The 26,286-nt window shown below is 46.5% G+C and overlaps 1 protein-coding gene across 1 annotated transcript; it reads right to left on the bottom strand.

The window, feature by feature from the left end:
- Positions 1 to 18,575: 18,575 nt before the first annotated feature.
- Positions 18,576 to 25,051, bottom strand: LOC140105916 (glutathione S-transferase kappa 1-like). The gene is made up of 8 exons (XM_072130045.1): positions 24,924 to 25,051; positions 23,898 to 23,979; positions 22,454 to 22,582; positions 21,811 to 21,911; positions 21,657 to 21,692; positions 20,620 to 20,736; positions 20,203 to 20,296; positions 18,576 to 18,833 (listed from the first exon to the last, which is right to left on the bottom strand). The coding sequence occupies exons 1-8, from the start codon at positions 24,990 to 24,992 to the stop codon at positions 18,790 to 18,792; spliced, it is 672 nt and encodes a 223-aa protein (XP_071986146.1). The 5' UTR covers positions 24,993 to 25,051; the 3' UTR covers positions 18,576 to 18,789.
- Positions 25,052 to 26,286: the final 1,235 nt, after the last annotated feature.

Here is a 26,286-nt window from a genome sequence, read left to right on the forward strand (position 1 = left end):
GGTTACATCAGGTGGCCAGTATAAGGCTGCTGCGGTTACATCAGATGGCGAGTATAAGGCTGCTGCGGTTACATCAGGTGGCCAGTATAAGGCTGCTGCGGTTACATCAGGTGGCCAGTATAAGGCTGCTGCGGTTACATCAGGTGGCCAGTATAAGGCTGCTGTGGTTACATCAGGTGGCCAGTATAAGGCTGCTGCTGTTACATCAGGTGGCCAGTATAAGGCTGCTGCAATTACATCAGGTGGCCAGTATAAGGCTGCTGCGGTTACATCAGGTGGCCAGTATAATGCTGCTGCAATTACATCATGTGGCCAGTATAATGCTGCTGCAATTACATCAGGTGGCCAGTATAAGGCTGCTGCAGTTACATCAGGTGGCCAGTATAAGGCTGCTGCGGTTACATCAGATGGCCAGTATAATGCTGCTGCAGTTACATCAGGTGGCCAGTATAATGCTACTGCGGTTACATCAGGTGGCCAGTATAAGGTTACTGCGGTTACATCAGGTGGCCAGTATAAGGCTGCTGCGGTTACATCAAGTGGCCAGTATAAGGATGCTGCGGTTACATCAAGTGGCCAGTATAAGGATGCTGCGGTTACATCAAGTGGCCAGTATAAGGATGCTGCGGTTACATCAGGTGGCCAGTATAAGGCTGCTGCGGTTACATCAGGTGGCCAGTATAAGGTTGCTGCGGTTACATCAGATGGCGAGTATAAGGCTTCTGCGGTTACATCAGGTGGCCAGTATAAGGCTGCTGCGGTTACATCAGGTGGCCAGTATAAGGCTGCTGTGGTTACATAAGGTGGCCAGTATAAGGCTGCTGTGGTTACATTAGGTGGCCAGTACAATGCTGCAGCGGTTACATCAGGTGGCCAGTATAAGGCTGCTGCTGTTACATCAGGTGGCCAGTATAAGGCTGCTGCAGTTACATCATGTGGCCAGTATAAACATCATGTGGCCAGTATAATGCTGCTGCGGTTACATCAGGTGGCCAGTATAAGGCTGCTACGGTTACATAAGGTGGCCAGTATAATGCTGCTGCAATTACATCAGGTGGCCAGTATAAGGCTGCTACGGTTACATAAGGTGGCCAGTATAATGCTGCTGCAATTACATCAGGTGGCCAGTATAAGGCTGCTGCGGTTACATGATGTGGCCAGTATAAGGTTGCTGCGGTTACATCAGGAGGCCAGTATAAGGCTGCTGCGGTTACATCAGGTGGCCAGTATAAGGCTGCTGCGGTTACATCAGATGGCCTGTATAATGCTGCAGCGGTTACATCAGGTGGCCAGTATAAGGTTGCTGCGGTTACATCAGGTGGCCAGTATAAACATCATGTGGCCAGTATAATGCTGCTGCGGTTACATCAGGTGGCCAGTATAAGGCTGCTACGGTTACATCAGGTGGCCAGTATAAGGCTGCTGCGGTTACATCAGGTGGCCAGTATAAGGCTGCTGCGGTTACATCAGGTGGCCAGTATAATGCTGCTGCGGTTACATCAGGTGGCCAGTATAAGGCTGCTGCGGCTACATCAGGTGGCCAGTATAATTCTGCTGCGGTTACATCGGGTGGCCAGTATAATGCTGCTGCAATTACATCATGTGGCCAGTATAATGCTGCTGCAATTACATCAGGTGGCCAGTATAAGGCTGCTGCAATTACATCAGGTGGCCAGTATAATGCTGCTGCGGTTACATCAGGTGGCCAGTATAAGGCTGCTGCGGTTACATCAGATGGCGAGTATAAGGCTGCTGCGGTTACATCAGGTGGCCAGTATAAGGCTGCTGCGGTTACATCAGGTGGCCAGTATAAGGCTGCTGCGGTTACATCAGATGGCGAGTATAAGGCTGCTGCGGTTACATCAGGTGGCCAGTATAAGGTTGCTGCGGTTACATCAGGTGGCCAGTATAAGGCTGCTGCGGTTACATCAGGTGGCCAGTATAAGGCTGCTGCAATTACATCAGGTGGCCAGTATAAGGCTGCTGCGGTTACATCAGGTGGCCAGTATAATGCTGCTGCAATTACATCATGTGGCCAGTATAATGCTGCTGCAATTACATCAGGTGACCAGTATAAGGCTGCTGCAGTTACATCAGGTGGCCAGTATAAGGCTGCTGCGGTTACATCAGATGGCCAGTATAATGCTGCTGCAGTTACATCAGGTGGCCAGTATAATGCTACTGCGGTTACATCAGGTGGCCAGTATAAGGTTACTGCGGTTACATCAGGTGGCCAGTATAAGGCTGCTGTGGTTACATCAAGTGGCCAGTATAAGGATGCTGCGGTTACATCAAGTGGCCAGTATAAGGATGCTGCGGTTACATCAAGTGGCCAGTATAAGGATGCTGCGGTTACATCAGGTGGCCAGTATAAGGCTGCTGCGGTTACATCAGGTGGCCAGTATAAGGTTGCTGCGGTTACATCAGATGGCGAGTATAAGGCTTCTGCGGTTACATCAGGTGGCCAGTATAAGGCTGCTGCGGTTACATCAGGTGGCCAGTATAAGGCTGCTGTGGTTACATAAGGTGGCCAGTATAAGGCTGCTGTGGTTACATTAGGTGGCCAGTACAATGCTGCAGCGGTTACATCAGGTGGCCAGTATAAGGCTGCTGCTGTTACATCAGGTGGCCAGTATAAGGCTGCTGCAGTTACATCAGGTAGCCAGTATAAGGCTACTGCAGTTACATCAGGTGGCCAGTATAATGCTGCTGCAATTACATCAGGTGGCCAGTATAATGCTGCTGCAATTACATCATGTGGCCAGTATAATGCTGCTGCAATTACATCATGTGGCCAGTATAAGGCTGCTGCAGTTACATCAGGTGGCCAGTATAATGCTGCTGCAATTACATCATGTGGCCAGTATAATGCTGCTGCAATTACATCATGTGGTCAGTATAAGGCTGCTGCGGTTACATCAGGTGGCCAGTATAAGGCTGCTGCGGTTACATCAGGTGGCCAGTATAAGGCTGCTGCGGTTACATCAGGTGGCCAGTATAATGCTGCTGCGGTTACATCAGGTGGCCAGTATAATGCTGCTGCGGTTACATCATGTGGCCAGTATAAACATCATGTGGCCAGTATAATGCTGCTGCGGTTACATCAGGTGGCCAGTATAAGGCTGCTACGGTTACATAAGGTGGCCAGTATAATGCTGCTGCAATTACATCAGGTGGCCAGTATAAGGCTGCTACGGTTACATAAGGTGGCCAGTATAATGCTGCTGCAATTACATCAGGTGGCCAGTATAAGGCTGCTGCGGTTACATGATGTGGCCAGTATAAGGTTGCTGCGGTTACATCAGGAGGCCAGTATAAGGCTGCTGCGGTTACATCAGGTGGCCAGTATAAGGCTGCTGCGGTTACATCAGATGGCCTGTATAATGCTGCAGCGGTTACATCAGGTGGCCAGTATAAGGTTGCTGCGGTTACATCAGGTGGCCAGTATAAACATCATGTGGCCAGTATAATGCTGCTGCGGTTACATCAGGTGGCCAGTATAAGGCTGCTACGGTTACATCAGGTGGCCAGTATAAGGCTGCTGCGGTTACATCAGGTGGCCAGTATAAGGCTGCTGCGGTTACATCAGGTGGCCAGTATAATGCTGCTGCGGTTACATCAGGTGGCCAGTATAAGGCTGCTGCGGCTACATCAGGTGGCCAGTATAATTCTGCTGCGGTTACATCGGGTGGCCAGTATAATGCTGCTGCAATTACATCATGTGGCCAGTATAATGCTGCTGCAATTACATCAGGTGGCCAGTATAAGGCTGCTGCAATTACATCAGGTGGCCAGTATAATGCTGCTGCGGTTACATCAGGTGGCCAGTATAAGGCTGCTGCGGTTACATCAGATGGCGAGTATAAGGCTGCTGCGGTTACATCAGGTGGCCAGTATAAGGCTGCTGCGGTTACATCAGGTGGCCAGTATAAGGCTGCTGCGGTTACATCAGGTGGCCAGTATAAGGCTGCTGTGGTTACATCAGGTGGCCAGTATAAGGCTGCTGCTGTTACATCAGGTGGCCAGTATAAGGCTGCTGCAATTACATCAGGTGGCCAGTATAAGGCTGCTGCGGTTACATCAGGTGGCCAGTATAATGCTGCTGCAATTACATCATGTGGCCAGTATAATGCTGCTGCAATTACATCAGGTGGCCAGTATAAGGCTGCTGCAGTTACATCAGGTGGCCAGTACAAGGCTGCTGCGGTTACATCAGATGGCCAGTATAATGCTGCTGCAGTTACATCAGGTGGCCAGTATAATGCTACTGCGGTTACATCAGGTGGCCAGTATAAGGTTACTGCGGTTACATCAGGTGGCCAGTATAAGGCTGCTGCGGTTACATCAAGTGGCCAGTATAAGGATGCTGCGGTTACATCAAGTGGCCAGTATAAGGATGCTGCGGTTACATCAAGTGGCCAGTATAAGGATGCTGCGGTTACATCAGGTGGCCAGTATAAGGCTGCTGCGGTTACATCAGGTGGCCAGTATAAGGTTGCTGCGGTTACATCAGATGGCGAGTATAAGGCTTCTGCGGTTACATCAGGTGGCCAGTATAAGGCTGCTGCGGTTACATCAGGTGGCCAGTATAAGGCTGCTGTGGTTACATAAGGTGGCCAGTATAAGGCTGCTGTGGTTACATTAGGTGGCCAGTACAATGCTGCAGCGGTTACATCAGGTGGCCAGTATAAGGCTGCTGCTGTTACATCAGGTGGCCAGTATAAGGCTGCTGCAGTTACATCAGGTGGCCAGTATAAGGCTACTGCGGTTACATCAGGTGGGCAGTATAAGGCTGCTGCGGGTACATCAGGTGGCCAGTATAAGGCTGCTGCAGTTACATCAGGTGGCCAGTATAAGGCTGCTGCAGTTACACCAGGTGGCCAATATAAGGCTGCTGCGGTTACATCACATGGCCTGTACAATGTTTCTGCGGTTACATCAGGAGGCCAGTATAAGGCTGCTGCGGTTACATCAGATGGCCAGTATAATGCTGTTGTGGTTACATCAGATAGCCAGTATAATGCTGCTGTGGTTACATCAGGTGGTCAGTATAAGGCTGCTTTGGTTACATCATGTGGCCAGTATAAACATCAGGTGGCCAGTATAATGCTGCTGCGGTTACATCAGGTGGCCAGTATAAGTCTGCTACGGTTACATCAGGTGGCCTGTATAAGGCTGCTGCAATTACATCAGGTGGCCAGTATAAGGCTGCTGCGGTTACATCATGTGGCCAGTATAAGGTTGCTGCGGTTACATCAGGAGGCCAGTATAAGGCTGCTGCGGTTACATCAGGTGGCCAGTATAAGGCTGCTACGGTAACATCAGGTGGCCAGTATAATGCTGCTGCAATTACATCAGGTGGCCAGTATAAGGCTGCTGCGGTTACATCAGATGGCCTGTATAATGCTGCAGCGGTTACATCAGGTGGCCAGTATAAAGTTGCTGCGGTTACATCATGTGGCCAGTATAAACATCATGTGGCCAGTATAATGCTGCTGTGGTTACATCAGGTGGCCAGTATAAGGCTGCTACGGTTACATTAGGTGGCCAGTATAATGCTGCTGCAATTACATCAGGTGGCCAGTATAAGGCTGCTGCGGTTACATCAGGTGGCCAGTATAATGCTGCTGTGGTTACATCATGTGGCCAGTATAAGGTTGCTGCGGTTACATCAGGTGGCCAGTATAAGGCTGCTGCGGTTACATCAGATGGCGAGTATAAGGCTGCTGCGGTTACATCAGGTGGCCAGTATAAGGCTGCTGCGGTTACATCAGGTGGCCAGTATAATGCTGCTGCAATTACATCAGGTGGCCAGTATAAGGTTGCTGCAATTACATCATGTGGCCAGTATAATGCTGCTGCAGTTACATCAGGTGGCCAGTATAATGCTGCTGCAATTACATCAGGTGGCCAGTATAATGCTGCTGCAATTACATCATGTGGCCAGTATAATGCTGCTGCAATTACATCATGTGGCCAGTATAAGGCTGCTGCAGTTACATCAGGTGGCCAGTATAATGCTGCTGCAATTACATCAAGTGGCCAGTATAATGCTGCTGCAATTACATCATGTGGTCAGTATAAGGCTGCTGCGGTTACATCAGGTGGCCAGTATAAGGCTGCTGCGGTTACATCAGGTGGCCAGTATAAGGCTGCTGCGGTTACATCAGGTGGCCAGTATAATGCTGCTGCGGTTACATCAGGTGGCCAGTATAATGCTGCTGCGGTTACATCATGTGGCCAGTATAAACATCATGTGGCCAGTATAATGCTGCTGCGGTTACATCAGGTGGCCAGTATAAGGCTGCTGCGGTTACATCAGGTGGCCAGTATAAGGCTGCTGCGGTTACATCAGGTGGCCAGTATAATGCTGCTGCGGTTACATCAGGTGGCCAGTATAATGCTGCTGCGGTTACATCATGTGGCCAGTATAAACATCATGTGGCCAGTATAATGCTGCTGCAGTTACATCAGGTGGCCAGTATAAGGCTGCTACGGTTACATTAGGTGGCCAGTATAATGCTGCTGCAATTACATCAGGTGGCCAGTATAAGGCTGCTGCGGTTACATCAGGTGGCCAGTATAATGCTGCTGTGGTTACATCATGTGGCCAGTATAAGGTTGCTGCGGTTACATCAGGTGGCCAGTATAAGGCTGCTGCGGTTACATCAGATGGCGAGTATAAGGCTGCTGCGGTTACATCAGGTGGCCAGTATAAGGCTGCTGCGGTTACATCAGGTGGCCAGTATAATGCTGCTGCAATTACATCAGGTGGCCAGTATAATGCTGCTGCAATTACATCATGTGGCCAGTATAATGCTGCTGCAGTTACATCAGGTGGCCAGTATAATGCTGCTGCAATTACATCAGGTGGCCAGTATAATGCTGCTGCAATTACATCATGTGGCCAGTATAATGCTGCTGCAATTACATCATGTGGCCAGTATAAGGCTGCTGCAGTTACATCAGGTGGCCAGTATAATGCTGCTGCAATTACATCATGTGGCCAGTATAATGCTGCTGCAATTACATCATGTGGTCAGTATAAGGCTGCTGCGGTTACATCAGGTGGCCAGTATAAGGCTGCTGCGGTTACATCAGGTGGCCAGTATAAGGCTGCTGCGGTTACATCAGGTGGCCAGTATAATGCTGCTGCGGTTACATCAGGTGGCCAGTATAATGCTGCTGCGGTTACATCATGTGGCCAGTATAAACATCATGTGGCCAGTATAATGCTGCTGCGGTTACATCAGGTGGCCAGTATAAGGCTGCTACGGTTACATAAGGTGGCCAGTATAATGCTGCTGCAATTACATCAGGTGGCCAGTATAAGGCTGCTACGGTTACATAAGGTGGCCAGTATAATGCTGCTGCAATTACATCAGGTGGCCAGTATAAGGCTGCTGCGGTTACATGATGTGGCCAGTATAAGGTTGCTGCGGTTACATCAGGAGGCCAGTATAAGGCTGCTGCGGTTACATCAGGTGGCCAGTATAAGGCTGCTGCGGTTACATCAGATGGCCTGTATAATGCTGCAGCGGTTACATCAGGTGGCCAGTATAAGGTTGCTGCGGTTACATCAGGTGGCCAGTATAAACATCATGTGGCCAGTATAATGCTGCTGCGGTTACATCAGGTGGCCAGTATAAGGCTGCTACGGTTACATCAGGTGGCCAGTATAAGGCTGCTGCGGTTACATCAGGTGGCCAGTATAAGGCTGCTGCGGTTACATCAGGTGGCCAGTATAATGCTGCTGCGGTTACATCAGGTGGCCAGTATAAGGCTGCTGCGGCTACATCAGGTGGCCAGTATAATTCTGCTGCGGTTACATCGGGTGGCCAGTATAATGCTGCTGCAATTACATCATGTGGCCAGTATAATGCTGCTGCAATTACATCAGGTGGCCAGTATAAGGCTGCTGCAATTACATCAGGTGGCCAGTATAATGCTGCTGCGGTTACATCAGGTGGCCAGTATAAGGCTGCTGCGGTTACATCAGATGGCGAGTATAAGGCTGCTGCGGTTACATAAGGTGGCCAGTATAAGGCTGCTGCGGTTACATCAGGTGGCCAGTATAAGGCTGCTGCGGTTACATCAGGTGGCCAGTATAAGGCTGCTGTGGTTACATCAGGTGGCCAGTATAAGGCTGCTGCTGTTACATCAGGTGGCCAGTATAAGGCTGCTGCAATTACATCAGGTGGCCAGTATAAGGCTGCTGCGGTTACATCAGGTGGCCAGTATAATGCTGCTGCAATTACATCATGTGGCCAGTATAATGCTGCTGCAATTACATCAGGTGGCCAGTATAAGGCTGCTGCAGTTACATCAGGTGGCCAGTATAAGGCTGCTGCGGTTACATCAGATGGCCAGTATAATGCTGCTGCAGTTACATCAGGTGGCCAGTATAATGCTACTGCGGTTACATCAGGTGGCCAGTATAAGGTTACTGCGGTTACATCAGGTGGCCAGTATAAGGCTGCTGCGGTTACATCAAGTGGCCAGTATAAGGATGCTGCGGTTACATCAAGTGGCCAGTATAAGGATGCTGCGGTTACATCAAGTGGCCAGTATAAGGATGCTGCGGTTACATCAGGTGGCCAGTATAAGGCTGCTGCGGTTACATCAGGTGGCCAGTATAAGGTTGCTGCGGTTACATCAGATGGCGAGTATAAGGCTTCTGCGGTTACATCAGGTGGCCAGTATAAGGCTGCTGCGGTTACATCAGGTGGCCAGTATAAGGCTGCTGTGGTTACATTAGGTGGCCAGTACAATGCTGCAGCGGTTACATCAGGTGGCCAGTATAAGGCTGCTGCTGTTACATCAGGTGGCCAGTATAAGGCTGCTGCAGTTACATCATGTGGCCAGTATAAACATCATGTGGCCAGTATAATGCTGCTGCGGTTACATCAGGTGGCCAGTATAAGGCTGCTACGGTTACATAAGGTGGCCAGTATAATGCTGCTGCAATTACATCAGGTGGCCAGTATAAGGCTGCTACGGTTACATAAGGTGGCCAGTATAATGCTGCTGCAATTACATCAGGTGGCCAGTATAAGGCTGCTGCGGTTACATGATGTGGCCAGTATAAGGTTGCTGCGGTTACATCAGGAGGCCAGTATAAGGCTGCTGCGGTTACATCAGGTGGCCAGTATAAGGCTGCTGCGGTTACATCAGATGGCCTGTATAATGCTGCAGCGGTTACATCAGGTGGCCAGTATAAGGTTGCTGCGGTTACATCAGGTGGCCAGTATAAACATCATGTGGCCAGTATAATGCTGCTGCGGTTACATCAGGTGGCCAGTATAAGGCTGCTACGGTTACATCAGGTGGCCAGTATAAGGCTGCTGCGGTTACATCAGGTGGCCAGTATAAGGCTGCTGCGGTTACATCAGGTGGCCAGTATAATGCTGCTGCGGTTACATCAGGTGGCCAGTATAAGGCTGCTGCGGCTACATCAGGTGGCCAGTATAATTCTGCTGCGGTTACATCGGGTGGCCAGTATAATGCTGCTGCAATTACATCATGTGGCCAGTATAATGCTGCTGCAATTACATCAGGTGGCCAGTATAAGGCTGCTGCAATTACATCAGGTGGCCAGTATAATGCTGCTGCGGTTACATCAGGTGGCCAGTATAAGGCTGCTGCGGTTACATCAGATGGCGAGTATAAGGCTGCTGCGGTTACATCAGGTGGCCAGTATAAGGCTGCTGCGGTTACATCAGGTGGCCAGTATAAGGCTGCTGCGGTTACATCAGGTGGCCAGTATAAGGCTGCTGTGGTTACATCAGGTGGCCAGTATAAGGCTGCTGCTGTTACATCAGGTGGCCAGTATAAGGCTGCTGCAATTACATCAGGTGGCCAGTATAAGGCTGCTGCGGTTACATCAGGTGGCCAGTATAATGCTGCTGCAATTACATCATGTGGCCAGTATAATGCTGCTGCAATTACATCAGGTGGCCAGTATAAGGCTGCTGCAGTTACATCAGGTGGCCAGTATAAGGCTGCTGCGGTTACATCAGATGGCCAGTATAATGCTGCTGCAGTTACATCAGGTGGCCAGTATAATGCTACTGCGGTTACATCAGGTGGCCAGTATAAGGTTACTGCGGTTACATCAGGTGGCCAGTATAAGGCTGCTGCGGTTACATCAAGTGGCCAGTATAAGGATGCTGCGGTTACATCAAGTGGCCAGTATAAGGATGCTGCGGTTACATCAAGTGGCCAGTATAAGGATGCTGCGGTTACATCAGGTGGCCAGTATAAGGCTGCTGCGGTTACATCAGGTGGCCAGTATAAGGTTGCTGCGGTTACATCAGATGGCGAGTATAAGGCTTCTGCGGTTACATCAGGTGGCCAGTATAAGGCTGCTGCGGTTACATCAGGTGGCCAGTATAAGGCTGCTGTGGTTACATAAGGTGGCCAGTATAAGGCTGCTGTGGTTACATTAGGTGGCCAGTACAATGCTGCAGCGGTTACATCAGGTGGCCAGTATAAGGCTGCTGCTGTTACATCAGGTGGCCAGTATAAGGCTGCTGCAGTTACATCATGTGGCCAGTATAAACATCATGTGGCCAGTATAATGCTGCTGCGGTTACATCAGGTGGCCAGTATAAGGCTGCTACGGTTACATAAGGTGGCCAGTATAATGCTGCTGCAATTACATCAGGTGGCCAGTATAAGGCTGCTACGGTTACATAAGGTGGCCAGTATAATGCTGCTGCAATTACATCAGGTGGCCAGTATAAGGCTGCTGCGGTTACATGATGTGGCCAGTATAAGGTTGCTGCGGTTACATCAGGAGGCCAGTATAAGGCTGCTGCGGTTACATCAGGTGGCCAGTATAAGGCTGCTGCGGTTACATCAGATGGCCTGTATAATGCTGCAGCGGTTACATCAGGTGGCCAGTATAAGGTTGCTGCGGTTACATCAGGTGGCCAGTATAAACATCATGTGGCCAGTATAATGCTGCTGCGGTTACATCAGGTGGCCAGTATAAGGCTGCTACGGTTACATCAGGTGGCCAGTATAAGGCTGCTGCGGTTACATCAGGTGGCCAGTATAAGGCTGCTGCGGTTACATCAGGTGGCCAGTATAATGCTGCTGCGGTTACATCAGGTGGCCAGTATAAGGCTGCTGCGGCTACATCAGGTGGCCAGTATAATTCTGCTGCGGTTACATCGGGTGGCCAGTATAATGCTGCTGCAATTACATCATGTGGCCAGTATAATGCTGCTGCAATTACATCAGGTGGCCAGTATAAGGCTGCTGCAATTACATCAGGTGGCCAGTATAATGCTGCTGCGGTTACATCAGGTGGCCAGTATAAGGCTGCTGCGGTTACATCAGATGGCGAGTATAAGGCTGCTGCGGTTACATCAGGTGGCCAGTATAAGGCTGCTGCGGTTACATCAGGTGGCCAGTATAAGGCTGCTGCGGTTACATCAGATGGCGAGTATAAGGCTGCTGCGGTTACATCAGGTGGCCAGTATAAGGTTGCTGCGGTTACATCAGGTGGCCAGTATAAGGCTGCTGCGGTTACATCAGGTGGCCAGTATAAGGCTGCTGCAATTACATCAGGTGGCCAGTATAAGGCTGCTGCGGTTACATCAGGTGGCCAGTATAATGCTGCTGCAATTACATCATGTGGCCAGTATAATGCTGCTGCAATTACATCAGGTGACCAGTATAAGGCTGCTGCAGTTACATCAGGTGGCCAGTATAAGGCTGCTGCGGTTACATCAGATGGCCAGTATAATGCTGCTGCAGTTACATCAGGTGGCCAGTATAATGCTACTGCGGTTACATCAGGTGGCCAGTATAAGGTTACTGCGGTTACATCAGGTGGCCAGTATAAGGCTGCTGTGGTTACATCAAGTGGCCAGTATAAGGATGCTGCGGTTACATCAAGTGGCCAGTATAAGGATGCTGCGGTTACATCAAGTGGCCAGTATAAGGATGCTGCGGTTACATCAGGTGGCCAGTATAAGGCTGCTGCGGTTACATCAGGTGGCCAGTATAAGGTTGCTGCGGTTACATCAGATGGCGAGTATAAGGCTTCTGCGGTTACATCAGGTGGCCAGTATAAGGCTGCTGCGGTTACATCAGGTGGCCAGTATAAGGCTGCTGTGGTTACATAAGGTGGCCAGTATAAGGCTGCTGTGGTTACATTAGGTGGCCAGTACAATGCTGCAGCGGTTACATCAGGTGGCCAGTATAAGGCTGCTGCTGTTACATCAGGTGGCCAGTATAAGGCTGCTGCAGTTACATCAGGTAGCCAGTATAAGGCTACTGCAGTTACATCAGGTGGCCAGTATAATGCTGCTGCAATTACATCAGGTGGCCAGTATAATGCTGCTGCAATTACATCATGTGGCCAGTATAATGCTGCTGCAATTACATCATGTGGCCAGTATAAGGCTGCTGCAGTTACATCAGGTGGCCAGTATAATGCTGCTGCAATTACATCATGTGGCCAGTATAATGCTGCTGCAATTACATCATGTGGTCAGTATAAGGCTGCTGCGGTTACATCAGGTGGCCAGTATAAGGCTGCTGCGGTTACATCAGGTGGCCAGTATAAGGCTGCTGCGGTTACATCAGGTGGCCAGTATAATGCTGCTGCGGTTACATCAGGTGGCCAGTATAATGCTGCTGCGGTTACATCATGTGGCCAGTATAAACATCATGTGGCCAGTATAATGCTGCTGCGGTTACATCAGGTGGCCAGTATAAGGCTGCTACGGTTACATAAGGTGGCCAGTATAATGCTGCTGCAATTACATCAGGTGGCCAGTATAAGGCTGCTACGGTTACATAAGGTGGCCAGTATAATGCTGCTGCAATTACATCAGGTGGCCAGTATAAGGCTGCTGCGGTTACATGATGTGGCCAGTATAAGGTTGCTGCGGTTACATCAGGAGGCCAGTATAAGGCTGCTGCGGTTACATCAGGTGGCCAGTATAAGGCTGCTGCGGTTACATCAGATGGCCTGTATAATGCTGCAGCGGTTACATCAGGTGGCCAGTATAAGGTTGCTGCGGTTACATCAGGTGGCCAGTATAAACATCATGTGGCCAGTATAATGCTGCTGCGGTTACATCAGGTGGCCAGTATAAGGCTGCTACGGTTACATCAGGTGGCCAGTATAAGGCTGCTGCGGTTACATCAGGTGGCCAGTATAAGGCTGCTGCGGTTACATCAGGTGGCCAGTATAATGCTGCTGCGGTTACATCAGGTGGCCAGTATAAGGCTGCTGCGGCTACATCAGGTGGCCAGTATAATTCTGCTGCGGTTACATCGGGTGGCCAGTATAATGCTGCTGCAATTACATCATGTGGCCAGTATAATGCTGCTGCAATTACATCAGGTGGCCAGTATAAGGCTGCTGCAATTACATCAGGTGGCCAGTATAATGCTGCTGCGGTTACATCAGGTGGCCAGTATAAGGCTGCTGCGGTTACATCAGATGGCGAGTATAAGGCTGCTGCGGTTACATCAGGTGGCCAGTATAAGGCTGCTGCGGTTACATCAGGTGGCCAGTATAAGGCTGCTGCGGTTACATCAGGTGGCCAGTATAAGGCTGCTGTGGTTACATCAGGTGGCCAGTATAAGGCTGCTGCTGTTACATCAGGTGGCCAGTATAAGGCTGCTGCAATTACATCAGGTGGCCAGTATAAGGCTGCTGCGGTTACATCAGGTGGCCAGTATAATGCTGCTGCAATTACATCATGTGGCCAGTATAATGCTGCTGCAATTACATCAGGTGGCCAGTATAAGGCTGCTGCAGTTACATCAGGTGGCCAGTACAAGGCTGCTGCGGTTACATCAGATGGCCAGTATAATGCTGCTGCAGTTACATCAGGTGGCCAGTATAATGCTACTGCGGTTACATCAGGTGGCCAGTATAAGGTTACTGCGGTTACATCAGGTGGCCAGTATAAGGCTGCTGCGGTTACATCAAGTGGCCAGTATAAGGATGCTGCGGTTACATCAAGTGGCCAGTATAAGGATGCTGCGGTTACATCAAGTGGCCAGTATAAGGATGCTGCGGTTACATCAGGTGGCCAGTATAAGGCTGCTGCGGTTACATCAGGTGGCCAGTATAAGGTTGCTGCGGTTACATCAGATGGCGAGTATAAGGCTTCTGCGGTTACATCAGGTGGCCAGTATAAGGCTGCTGCGGTTACATCAGGTGGCCAGTATAAGGCTGCTGTGGTTACATAAGGTGGCCAGTATAAGGCTGCTGTGGTTACATTAGGTGGCCAGTACAATGCTGCAGCGGTTACATCAGGTGGCCAGTATAAGGCTGCTGCTGTTACATCAGGTGGCCAGTATAAGGCTGCTGCAGTTACATCAGGTGGCCAGTATAAGGCTACTGCGGTTACATCAGGTGGGCAGTATAAGGCTGCTGCGGGTACATCAGGTGGCCAGTATAAGGCTGCTGCAGTTACATCAGGTGGCCAGTATAAGGCTGCTGCAGTTACACCAGGTGGCCAATATAAGGCTGCTGCGGTTACATCACATGGCCTGTACAATGTTTCTGCGGTTACATCAGGAGGCCAGTATAAGGCTGCTGCGGTTACATCAGATGGCCAGTATAATGCTGTTGTGGTTACATCAGATAGCCAGTATAATGCTGCTGTGGTTACATCAGGTGGTCAGTATAAGGCTGCTTTGGTTACATCATGTGGCCAGTATAAACATCAGGTGGCCAGTATAATGCTGCTGCGGTTACATCAGGTGGCCAGTATAAGTCTGCTACGGTTACATCAGGTGGCCTGTATAAGGCTGCTGCAATTACATCAGGTGGCCAGTATAAGGCTGCTGCGGTTACATCATGTGGCCAGTATAAGGTTGCTGCGGTTACATCAGGAGGCCAGTATAAGGCTGCTGCGGTTACATCAGGTGGCCAGTATAAGGCTGCTACGGTAACATCAGGTGGCCAGTATAATGCTGCTGCAATTACATCAGGTGGCCAGTATAAGGCTGCTGCGGTTACATCAGATGGCCTGTATAATGCTGCAGCGGTTACATCAGGTGGCCAGTATAAAGTTGCTGCGGTTACATCATGTGGCCAGTATAAACATCATGTGGCCAGTATAATGCTGCTGTGGTTACATCAGGTGGCCAGTATAAGGCTGCTACGGTTACATTAGGTGGCCAGTATAATGCTGCTGCAATTACATCAGGTGGCCAGTATAAGGCTGCTGCGGTTACATCAGGTGGCCAGTATAATGCTGCTGTGGTTACATCATGTGGCCAGTATAAGGTTGCTGCGGTTACATCAGGTGGCCAGTATAAGGCTGCTGCGGTTACATCAGATGGCGAGTATAAGGCTGCTGCGGTTACATCAGGTGGCCAGTATAAGGCTGCTGCGGTTACATCAGGTGGCCAGTATAATGCTGCTGCAATTACATCATGTGGCCAGTATAAGGTTGCTGCAATTACATCATGTGGCCAGTATAATGCTGCTGCAGTTACATCAGGTGGCCAGTATAATGCTGCTGCAATTACATCAGGTGGCCAGTATAATGCTGCTGCAATTACATCATGTGGCCAGTATAATGCTGCTGCAATTACATCATGTGGCCAGTATAAGGCTGCTGCAGTTACATCAGGTGGCCAGTATAATGCTGCTGCAATTACATCAAGTGGCCAGTATAATGCTGCTGCAATTACATCATGTGGTCAGTATAAGGCTGCTGCGGTTACATCAGGTGGCCAGTATAAGGCTGCTGCGGTTACATCAGGTGGCCAGTATAAGGCTGCTGCGGTTACATCAGGTGGCCAGTATAATGCTGCTGCGGTTACATCAGGTGGCCAGTATAATGCTGCTGCGGTTACATCATGTGGCCAGTATAAACATCATGTGGCCAGTATAATGCTGCTGCGGTTACATCAGGTGGCCAGTATAAGGCTGCTGCGGTTACATCAGGTGGCCAGTATAAGGCTGCTGCGGTTACATCAGGTGGCCAGTATAATGCTGCTGCGGTTACATCAGGTGGCCAGTATAATGCTGCTGCGGTTACATCATGTGGCCAGTATAAACATCATGTGGCCAGTATAATGCTGCTGCAGTTACATCAGGTGGCCAGTATAAGGCTGCTACGGTTACATTAGGTGGCCAGTATAATGCTGCTGCAATTACATCAGGTGGCCAGTATAAGGCTGCTGCGGTTACATCAGGTGGCCAGTATAATGCTGCTGTGGTTACATCATGTGGCCAGTATAAGGTTGCTGCGGTTACATCAGGTGGCCAGTATAAGGCTGCTGCGGTTACATCAGATGGCGAGTATAAGGCTGCTGCGGTTACATCAGGTGGCCAGTATAAGGCTGCTGCGGTTACATCAGGTGGCCAGTATAATGCTGCTGCAATTACATCAGGTGGCCAGTATAATGCTGCTGCAATTACATCATGTGGCCAGTATAATGCTGCTGCAGTTACATCAGGTGGCCAGTATAATGCTGCTGCAATTACATCAGGTGGCCAGTATAATGCTGCTGCAATTACATCATGTGGCCAGTATAATGCTGCTGCAATTACATCATGTGGCCAGTATAAGGCTGCTGCAGTTACATCAGGTGGCCAGTATAATGCTGCTGCAATTACATCATGTGGCCAGTATAATGCTGCTGCAATTACATCATGTGGTCAGTATAAGGCTGCTGCGGTTACATCAGGTGGCCAGTATAAGGCTGCTGCGGTTACATCAGGTGGCCAGTATAAGGCTGCTGCGGTTACATCAGGTGGCCAGTATAATGCTGCTGCGGTTACATCAGGTGGCCAGTATAATGCTGCTGCGGTTACATCATGTGGCCAGTATAATGCTGCTGCGGTTACATCAGGTGGCCAGTATAAGGCTGCTACGGTTACATAAGGTGGCCAGTATAATGCTGCTGCAATTACATCAGGTGGCCAGTATAAGGCTGCTGCAATTACATCAGGTGGCCAGTATAAGGCTGCTGCGGTTACATCAGGTGGCCAGTATAAGGCTGCTGCGGTTACATCAGGTGGCCAGTATAATGCTGCTGCGGTTACATCAGGTGGCCAGTATAATGCTGCTGCGGTTACATCAGGTGGCCAGTATAATGCTGCTGCGGTTACATCAGGTGGCCAGTATAATGCTGCTGTGGTTACATTAGGTAGTCAGTATAAGGCTGCTGCGGATACATTAGGGAGTCAGTATAATGCTGCTGCGGTTACATTAGGGAGTCAGTATAATGCTGCTGCGGTTACATTAGGGAGTCAGTATAATGCTGCTGCGGTTACATTAGGGAGTCAGTATAATGCTTGAATTTACTGGCATTAGACGAGTCATGAAAAAGTCATGGTCTACAAAGAAAGCTGTAGATATTTGTACTTTTTATTACTGGTTTACAGTTTATCATTTAACCCCTTAAGGACGCAGGGTTTTTCCGCTCATTTCTCGCTCTCCAACTTCAAAAATTCATAACTTTTTCATTTTTCCATGTACAGAGCTGTGTGAGGCCTTATTTTGTGCGTAACAAATTTTACTTTCCCGTAATGTTATTTATTTTAACATGCCGTGCACTGCGAAGCTGAAAAAAAATTCCAAATGTGGAAAAATTGAAAAAAAAAACACCACGTCACGTTCTTGTGGGCTCAGTTTTTTCGACTTTGACTGTCCACTCAAAATAACACCTAAGCTTTATTCTTTGGTTCGGTGCGATCGCGGTGATACCAAATTTATATAGGTTTTATCGTGTTTTAATACATTTTCAAAACTTAAACGAATGTGTACAAAAAAGAAAAAAATAATTTTGCCATCTTCTGACGCTAATAACTTTCTCATACTTTGGTGCACGGAGATGTGTGAGGGGTCATTGTTTGCGAAATGAGGCGATGTTTTCATTGCTACCATTTTGAGGTCTGTGCGACATTTTGATCATTTTTTATTTCATTTTTTATGTGATGTAAAAAGGTGTAAAAGTCGCTTTTCGGACATTTGGGCGCCATTTCCCGCCTCGGAGGTCACCGCCGGCCGTAACCGTTTTTATATTTTGATAGATCGGGCATTTTGGGATGCGGCGATACCTAATATGTTTGTAATTTTTACTGTTTATTATGTTTTATATCAGTTCTAGGGAAAGGGGGGTGACTTGAATTTTTAATATTTTATAAATTTTTTTTATTTTTGAAACTTTTTTTTCCCACTATTTCTTAGACCATCTTGGGTACATTAACCCTAGATGGTCAGATCGCTCCTACCATATACTGCAATACTTCTTTATTGCAATATATGGCATTTTTGCAGGTCATTCATTACAATGAGCCACTGGCTCAAACGAAAACCTGAGGCTAGGAAAGGTTAATAGCAGCGATCGGTGCAAGCACCGACCGCGGTTATTAGCAGTGGGGGTTTTCTGCAAAATGCAAAAAACCCCACCTTTGTATAAAGAGGACTCAGCCCGTGAGCCCTCTTCATACACTCCTTATACCTCTGTGCCGTAGAGCTACGGCGCAGAGCGTTAAGGGGTTAAATGTATACTTTTTAGGTCTGAATCTAAATACAGCATGTGCCTTTGTGGTTTAATATATAATCAAGACAATAAACTGTCAATATATAAAAACTTTATTAAATTACATAAAATTTTATAGAACAAAAAACATTTAATTGTTAAAGGTCCAGCACCATGATAACGCCCAGGGGCTACACTGGTTTCAATAAATTTTGTTTGTATTTTAATTAATTTTGCTTACACATTGTATATATAGAGATCCAGATATACAATACACTAGTATTATAAAGCTCTTTTGTTGTGACACTGTCACAGACGGGATTTATGTGGAACAGGTCCTAACCATTTTTCACCTGCAAGAAAACAGAGAGATAAATAAGGTTTTTTTTTTTTTAACCGTATTTTTAAAAATTTCATAACATTTTTTGGGTGTTGTGAAATGGGGAAAAAGCGAAGTTTCACACATTTGGGTGCTTTTTTCCGTAACATGGTTCAACGCCAGGAATACCTTTTTTTTTTTTTTTGAAAGATCGGGCATTTAGGGAAGCAGCAATAGTAAAATTGTTCTTGCTTTATTAATTTTTAAATCTCTTCTAAGGAAAGAAGATTATTTAAACATTTATGTTTTAGTTAAACTTATTATTTTTGTAGCTTTCTATTTATTTATTTTTACTCTTTTTTTATACCCCCTTTTGTACTAGAACCCTAGGGGGTCTGATCAATCCTAACATGTACTGCAATAGTACATTATAGGAGGATATAGGGATTTTCATACAGATCTATAACAGTGTGCCAATAGGGTGATGATGCAGCCCAAGATGTTTAACAATCTATGCACGCTCTGATCTGTGAGCCCTTTTCATACTTCTGCAGCCCCTTGAGGACCACACACAGACCTTAAAAAGTTAAAGGGAATGATGCAATCATAGTGGAGAGCTTAAGAGATTCTAAGATCTATCATCTAAATAGATCATCAAAATCAAGCATTGATAATCCAGGGACATTAATCATAGATCCACTGTGACTGTGGTAATCTTCTTATATGTGTTATCAATGGCCTCCTTCCTTCTAAAATCAACTTTTATGCAAATGAGCCAGAAGATCTCAGGAAGGGGTGGGCATTACCAGAGCCCCTCCATGCTGCAGCTTCATAGGCTTTTACAATGTGCAGAAGCACTTCCCTTCCCAATGTGTTATGAAACTTCCTCTGCTGCAGTGAGATGACATCAGGCAGAAGAAGGGGGAAGTACTGAGGGAGCAGAGGGGGAGGCAGTGTAACAGCCTGAGAAACTGAAGCACGGAGGAGCTCTGGTAACGCTCTTTATCATAATTGTAAAAGTTGAGTCAATAGGTTTTCCCAGTTTTTTGTGTTAAAATTAGGTACCTCGGCTTATACTCGGGTTAGCTTATACTGGAGAATATATACGGTAATTGTAACCACACCCAAAATTGTTTTGGTCTCTGTGACCACTGGATTTTAAAAATGTTGGATTCTCACAAAAACCAGGATTAACAATAAACCTTCATTACAGACACCTGTGATAACTGTTACAGCTGATTATTGTAGCCAAGGCTAAAGTCATTTTGTAACTAGAGGTCCCCTGTAAGTCCTGTGTTCTTAAGTCGCCTGTATATCGTTCTACTTGTAATTAGTAAAATGTTCCCCTCATTGTCCTTGAAATTAGTTAAAAAAATAGTATAATCTTTATCTAAAATACTGACCTAGATGATGTGCTAGTAATTCAAATCGGTCGGATCCAAAAAACAGCTCTGTCTTCTCATTTATATGAGCCACTATGGAGGGCATCCCGAAAACCTGCATAGCATCAGAAAATATTAGGAAAAAATATTGAATAAGTCAATAAGAGAGTAAATGCACACATTAAAGCTGTGTATAGTGGAGATGAGGGCCATTCGGATTGAAGACCTCCTCCTGCTGTCCCAGGAGGTCCTGCACTTGCCATGGTCAGCACTATTTAGAAGGGACACATCATGGGGGATGTCGGGGGATACAGGAAGAGAGATTAGGGGCAGACAAGGTCAGATTATTCCATAAATTTTCTAATCCCTCTTGTACTGTATTTGCCTAAATCTACATGAGAGGAACACAAACTCCCCATAACATACAGAACATATTACCCCATACTCCAAAGCTTTCTCTGTGTTTTCTTTCAGCCTGGTTTTGACTTCTGGGGAGGTCATTAAGGATAGTGATTTTTGAGCCAGGTCTTCAGGCATCCCAGCTTTCTTAGCAGCCTAAACAATATTAGAAAAAAATAAGCTAAAAAAGAACCAATACTGCAAATACTGATGACTGACCAACAGCGTGGGATGAGAAAGCCACATTTACTTTCAATATCTAAGGCTACAAGGTGTTATAGGGGTGTTCTGCAGATAACCCTGTAAACTTAGAAAAGGTTTTCCTAATGTTTGTCCAGTCACTGGGCTGCAATGTCCACTCATAAGCTTCTACAAACCCCTAAGTGGCATGAGATGACAAGACTTCATTTCTTTACACCAGTTATAAATGTCATCCGCAGGATAAGGAATAACAAGCTGATGGGGGATAACATCCTAATTTGTTACAGCCCCCTTAAAGGGAAACTGTCATCAAGAACAGGCATAATAAACTTTACTTACTAATTCCCCACCCCTAAACTTTTATGCCTTTGTATATTCTGCTGCCCACCTCATGGCCCCACCCATTGCAGGTTGCGTGAAATGGTGACAAGATCTTCAATTTCCCACAGCGTTTTTACTGCTAAATACATGATGCAGTCAGGGGGGGGGAATATTCTGGTAAGGACAGGAAGGGAGAGGACTCCTGAGACACTGAGCTGTTTATCAAAAGTGGAAGGCCTGGTTCACTGGTAGCCTGGACAAAACACGACTCTTCTATTCAGAATATGACTTATCTATACTCATTTGCAAATCAGAAAAACAACTGTAATTAAGAAAGGTGCCTTAAAGGCAGATCATTTTAGGTTATATGGGAAGTACATTTAACCCTTTCCCAGCAGGTATTACTGGTGTGAAGGGTAAAATGCTGGTGACAGGTCTCCTCTAAGAAGTCAGCCACCATATCAGAAGACACCAGATAGATAGGGACAATATTGTGGACAGTGTTATAGATATGAGAATGCAATATATGCCTTTGTAATAGGCCTTATTCTAACCTGAAGGAGGCTCTCTGGTTCTGTAATGTCTTTATCCTGCAAGAAGGGCATAAGATTAAACCAAATATGACACAACAACACTGTATCATATACAGAGATAAAGTAAATAAAAGTCATGTGAACAGAGAATCCCATGATACTGTACAATACCAACCTCTGACCAGATCCGTTGCCACAGCTCCCGGGAGACCCCCTCAAGAAATTCCGGATGTGACATCTGGATTGCCGTCAGAAATCGCATGGCTGAAAGACTCCCTGAAAGATGCAACCAAATACATCCAATCAAAGCAACTCAAATGTAGAAGAACAGGTCCAGACTAAACCGTGTTGAATCAATGTCAATACGACACTTATCACATGGACAATTGATAGCCTATGGACCCTTTTCCACTGCTTGGCGCTGGGTTTTCTTTTACTCAGTCTTAATCACTTTTGCAGTTTTTTTTCACCAAAAAAAGTATCAGAAACTATCTGGTTGTGAACTAATTGGTTAGATTATGTACTGTACCAAGTGTGCTGAAGCGGCACCACAGTATCAAGTATCCAAACAGCCGAGATCCGATTACTCATCTCCTAGATGGATCCATCATCAGCTACACAAAGCAAGAGTTGTGTGCATGTTACCTGACCCAAGGGAACCTGCTACAATGCAGAAGACAAGGGGCTCCTATACACAATACATTTCTTTTATATTAAAGAGACAAATGTAATGTCAAAACTTGTGAAACCAAACCAGCCACACTGCGTTCATATGGGATGTAGCCATTATTCTGCACCCGGGTAATGAGAACACTCACCTTTTTTGATGACAACTTGAAAGAAATTACTTGGTTGCCGTAAAGGAACTTGATAAAATTCAGACAGCCTCTCCACGTCCTTCGCCATGTAAGCGCCTTTCTTGGGCACCATGGCAGGAGGCGAGTTACCTGTGTAAGGAAATTTAAAACAAAAAGGAATTTATGGGATTGTATCATGACTGACAGACATTAATGGGAAACCTACCATGGGGAATCTTTGGTATAAGTAGAATCTCACAGAAGTAGAACTGATGGTAGGTTCCTTCTGCCTGCCTCTGCCCTAATCTGTAATCCAAGAATCCTGGAACCTAACTTGTTAAAAACTTTAATATTTAAAACCATATATTTTGGAGCCTTAACAATCAGGGCAAATAGAATCTCAATCTTTCACAAAGTGAATATAATGCACATTCAGCTCTGCTACATCTATCATAAGTTTAAATCTTATCAGAGACGGAGTTTGACCTATTGCAACTTTGTTACGTGCCTAGTGTAAGGTTCAGGAAAATCTAGGGGCTGCACTTTATCCTAGTCATACTATTACTATGGGTTTACATGTTGCCAGTGATGATCTGTTATTGTCTAGGAAAAACTACATTACCTATACAATCAACCTACAGTGCCCACTGCAGGTTAAAAGTTGAATCACACACTGGCCATTCAAATAAACCATCTCCATGTAATAGATGGACTTGATATGAGCGGAATACTGCACCACATTGAAGCCAGGGACACACAATGGGGCACATTTACTAACTGGTCCCGCAGAGTCCACGAAAATGCATTGTCCGACCGGAATGCACGGTGCCGCAATTCACTAAGATCGTGCGCCCGATATCCTGCATGTGTCGCTTCCCTGCTCATGTCCACCGGAGTTCACCATCTTCTTCCTGGTGCATGTAAGTTATTGATCTTGCAACACAATTTGAAAGTTAAATCCCGCGCTCAGTCCGATTCAGTCGGATTGTCCGACGGCCCACCCCCCGATTTGTCGCATGAAAGTCAGCGCAACTGTGCCACAATCAGATCACGTGTGACACAGTCGCCAGTTAATACTTGTCACAGCGGAGCAAATCGAGAAAACGTTGGAAAATCCGACGAAAGTGCGTCCGCGGACCCTTAGTAAATAAGCCCCAATATGTAATCTCTTTGGAATGTCCGCAGTGATTCTGATCAAAACAGAAAGTAGCAGAGAAAATATATTGAGGTCAACCTTTTCATTGCAAAGGTAGAATTCAGCATCGGAAATGGTAATTAGGCTGCATTAATGAGTCCTTTTTGGAATAATGGGGTCCATGACATTGATCTCCTATGGGTTAGATGACCTTCCATGCAGCAGCAGTTGTAGCTACTACTGTACCTATAGTTAGTAGCTTTGTCCAATTCACATGCTGCAGTACCAAGCATAGCCACTGGTATGGACAAATTCTGAAGGTTTACCTACCAGTTGCATGCATTACTCCTCCAAGTAACGCAGGGTGTAAATGAATGTCTACGTTCCATATGTTCTTATATCGTAACAAAACCTGTTTAACCAAAAAAAATAGGTTAATTTTGTAAGAAAAAAAAAAAGGTGATCAGTAACTGCAACCCCTGATCATAAGGTCTCTTGCCCTAAAACATTTGCTCTTCTCAGGCTTAAAAAACACATCAATGATCCATGTGCCATCTGTATTTGTGCCATCTGACAACAAAACATGTTCTGTGTGTCATTCATTACTGCGAATCTGCAAAGAAAACAGAAGGCTGACAAATGTATGTATGATAATGTAACACTGTGAAAAGCAAGTCAGCAGCAGAAAAAGTTTTCTTCTGTGGATTTATAATCTACAGCAGATTCTGGTGTAGAATTTAACCTTTGCACTGCAAAATCTAAGCTCCGCGTCCGCATCTACATTGTGGCATAAAAAACATCAATTTCTGATGCCGGGAATATGGACGGGAATTACAGCTTGGAAAAAAATTCAGCACCCATTCCGCTTCATGTACAGATAACCTTATAGTACAGTGGCTCAGTGTTTAGCATTACAGCCTTGCAGCGCTAGGGTCCTAGGTTCATGTCCCATGGTTTACATCTGCAAAGAGTTTGTATGTTCTCTCGGTGTTTGCGTGGGATTTCCTCCGGGTCCTCTGGTATCCTCCCAAACTCCAAAACATACTAGTAGGTTGATTAGATTGTGAGCCTCATGGGGACAGGGATCAATTTGGCAAGCTCTGTGTAGCGCTGCGGAATCTGTGTGCGCTATATAAATAAAGTACTATTATGAGTGATAAGATCTTCTTCATTTACCCTCTGCACAGAGATGGTAGAGGTGTAGATGTAGCCACAGCAATAATAATAAAGAATCGCAGCAGAAGTGGGGAGAGTAATAATAGTGATACAACCCATTATCTCTCCAGGAAGTGATTGCACTTGTGGAATATACAGAAAATGTTCTGCAATTACAGTGCCCTAAATAGATGTTCTCACCTCAAACCCCAGCCAGGAGTAGGGGGACACCACATCATAGAACAGCTCCAGCACTTTTCGTTTCGACATGTCTTCTGCCTTCACCCTCCAAGAGAAGGATTGTGGGAAGAGAGCAAAGTTTACACCCGCCTCTACTGGTTGTCTGACCTTACTGCCATCTACTGATAACTTAGATTATTACACTTAGATAATATTTTGATTACCTAACTATTTTCTGTGAATACATAGGTTAAGGGCTGGGAATGAGAGCTCTCTTTATACATTAAGGTAACTACACAAGTTACATATTACCTGTAGATTTACACACAGCACATCTGCAGCATAATAAAGTATCATTAACAACATCATTACCAAAAAAAAAATCTGCTGTGGTTACAACTTTGCCATACATAGACATTTCTTCAATTGGATGTTATTAAAAAATTTACCTGTGTGAAGTTAATTTCCCAATGTAATCATTTGGTCCTTTAGAAATTAGCTGTCCTTGGATATGACCAACCCCCACTCTGACATGTTGTGTCCTGTCGGACCCCATGGATTCAACATTCATTACCATAGGACGGAATTAAATAATTGACATAAATGGTAAGACATTAGCTTAGGCAGATTGTCAAGAGTTATTTTTTTTAGCTGAACAATTTGTCCTTTATAGAATACTGACATGTCCCTGACAAACCCCACTACATCTATTAATGCTACTAGCTACTAGTCTGTTGATGCTCTTGCAACCTGGCCAACATCACTTATATATCTTCTATTCAACACCTTTAAAGGGGTTGTCCGAGAGTAATGAAAAATAAAATAAAGGTGGCCGTAGGGGGCTGCTTAAAGAAAGATCTACTTACCTTCCGGTGCCCTCCGGTGTCCCACGCTGATGTCGCTCCGCTCCTGACGCCATGTAAACAAACATGGCCACCGGAGCAGCACAGGACTCAGCATTCAGCATTGTGTATGGGGGCCGGAAGGTTGTCAGGTCCGGCAGGAAGTTGAGTCCTGCGCTGCTCAGACGGCCATGTTTGTTTACATGGCACCCGGACCAAAGCGACAGCAGCACGGGACACCGGAGGGCACCGAAAGGTAAGTAGATCTTTTTTTTTTTAAGCAGCCCCCTCCGGCCACCTTTCGTTTTTTTTTTCATTACTCTCGGACAACCCCTTTAACGTTTAAACTAATAAACAATCAAACCGGAAAACTAAGGGCCAATTTTAATACCCTCCTCCTCCCCGAGGGAGGGGGATAATGATTATAAGTTCAAGAGTAGGGAGAATGTCTCTTCATATCTTCTTAGATGCCAGTGGTTATTTCTCATGTTGCAGTTGTAAGTTATGAGAGTGTGGATCACTCTGGCTCCTTTTATTCTGAA

The sequence above is a fragment of the Engystomops pustulosus genome, chromosome 11, assembly GCF_040894005.1.
Source record: "Engystomops pustulosus chromosome 11, aEngPut4.maternal, whole genome shotgun sequence".
Taxonomy (NCBI): domain Eukaryota; kingdom Metazoa; phylum Chordata; class Amphibia; order Anura; family Leptodactylidae; genus Engystomops; species Engystomops pustulosus.

Coding starts and splice junctions, on each gene's coding strand:
- LOC140105916 (XM_072130045.1), bottom strand. CDS start 24,992: ATGTCGAAACGAAAAGTGCTGGAGCTGTTCTATGATGTGGTGTCCCCC. Junction 21,693..21,810: donor GGCAACGGATCTGGTCAGAG/GTTGGTATTGTA, acceptor CCCTTCTTGCAG/GATAAAGACATTACAGAACC. Junction 18,834..20,202: donor ATTACTAGCACATCATCTAG/GTCAGTATTTTA, acceptor GTTTTCTTGCAG/GTGAAAAATGGTTAGGACCT.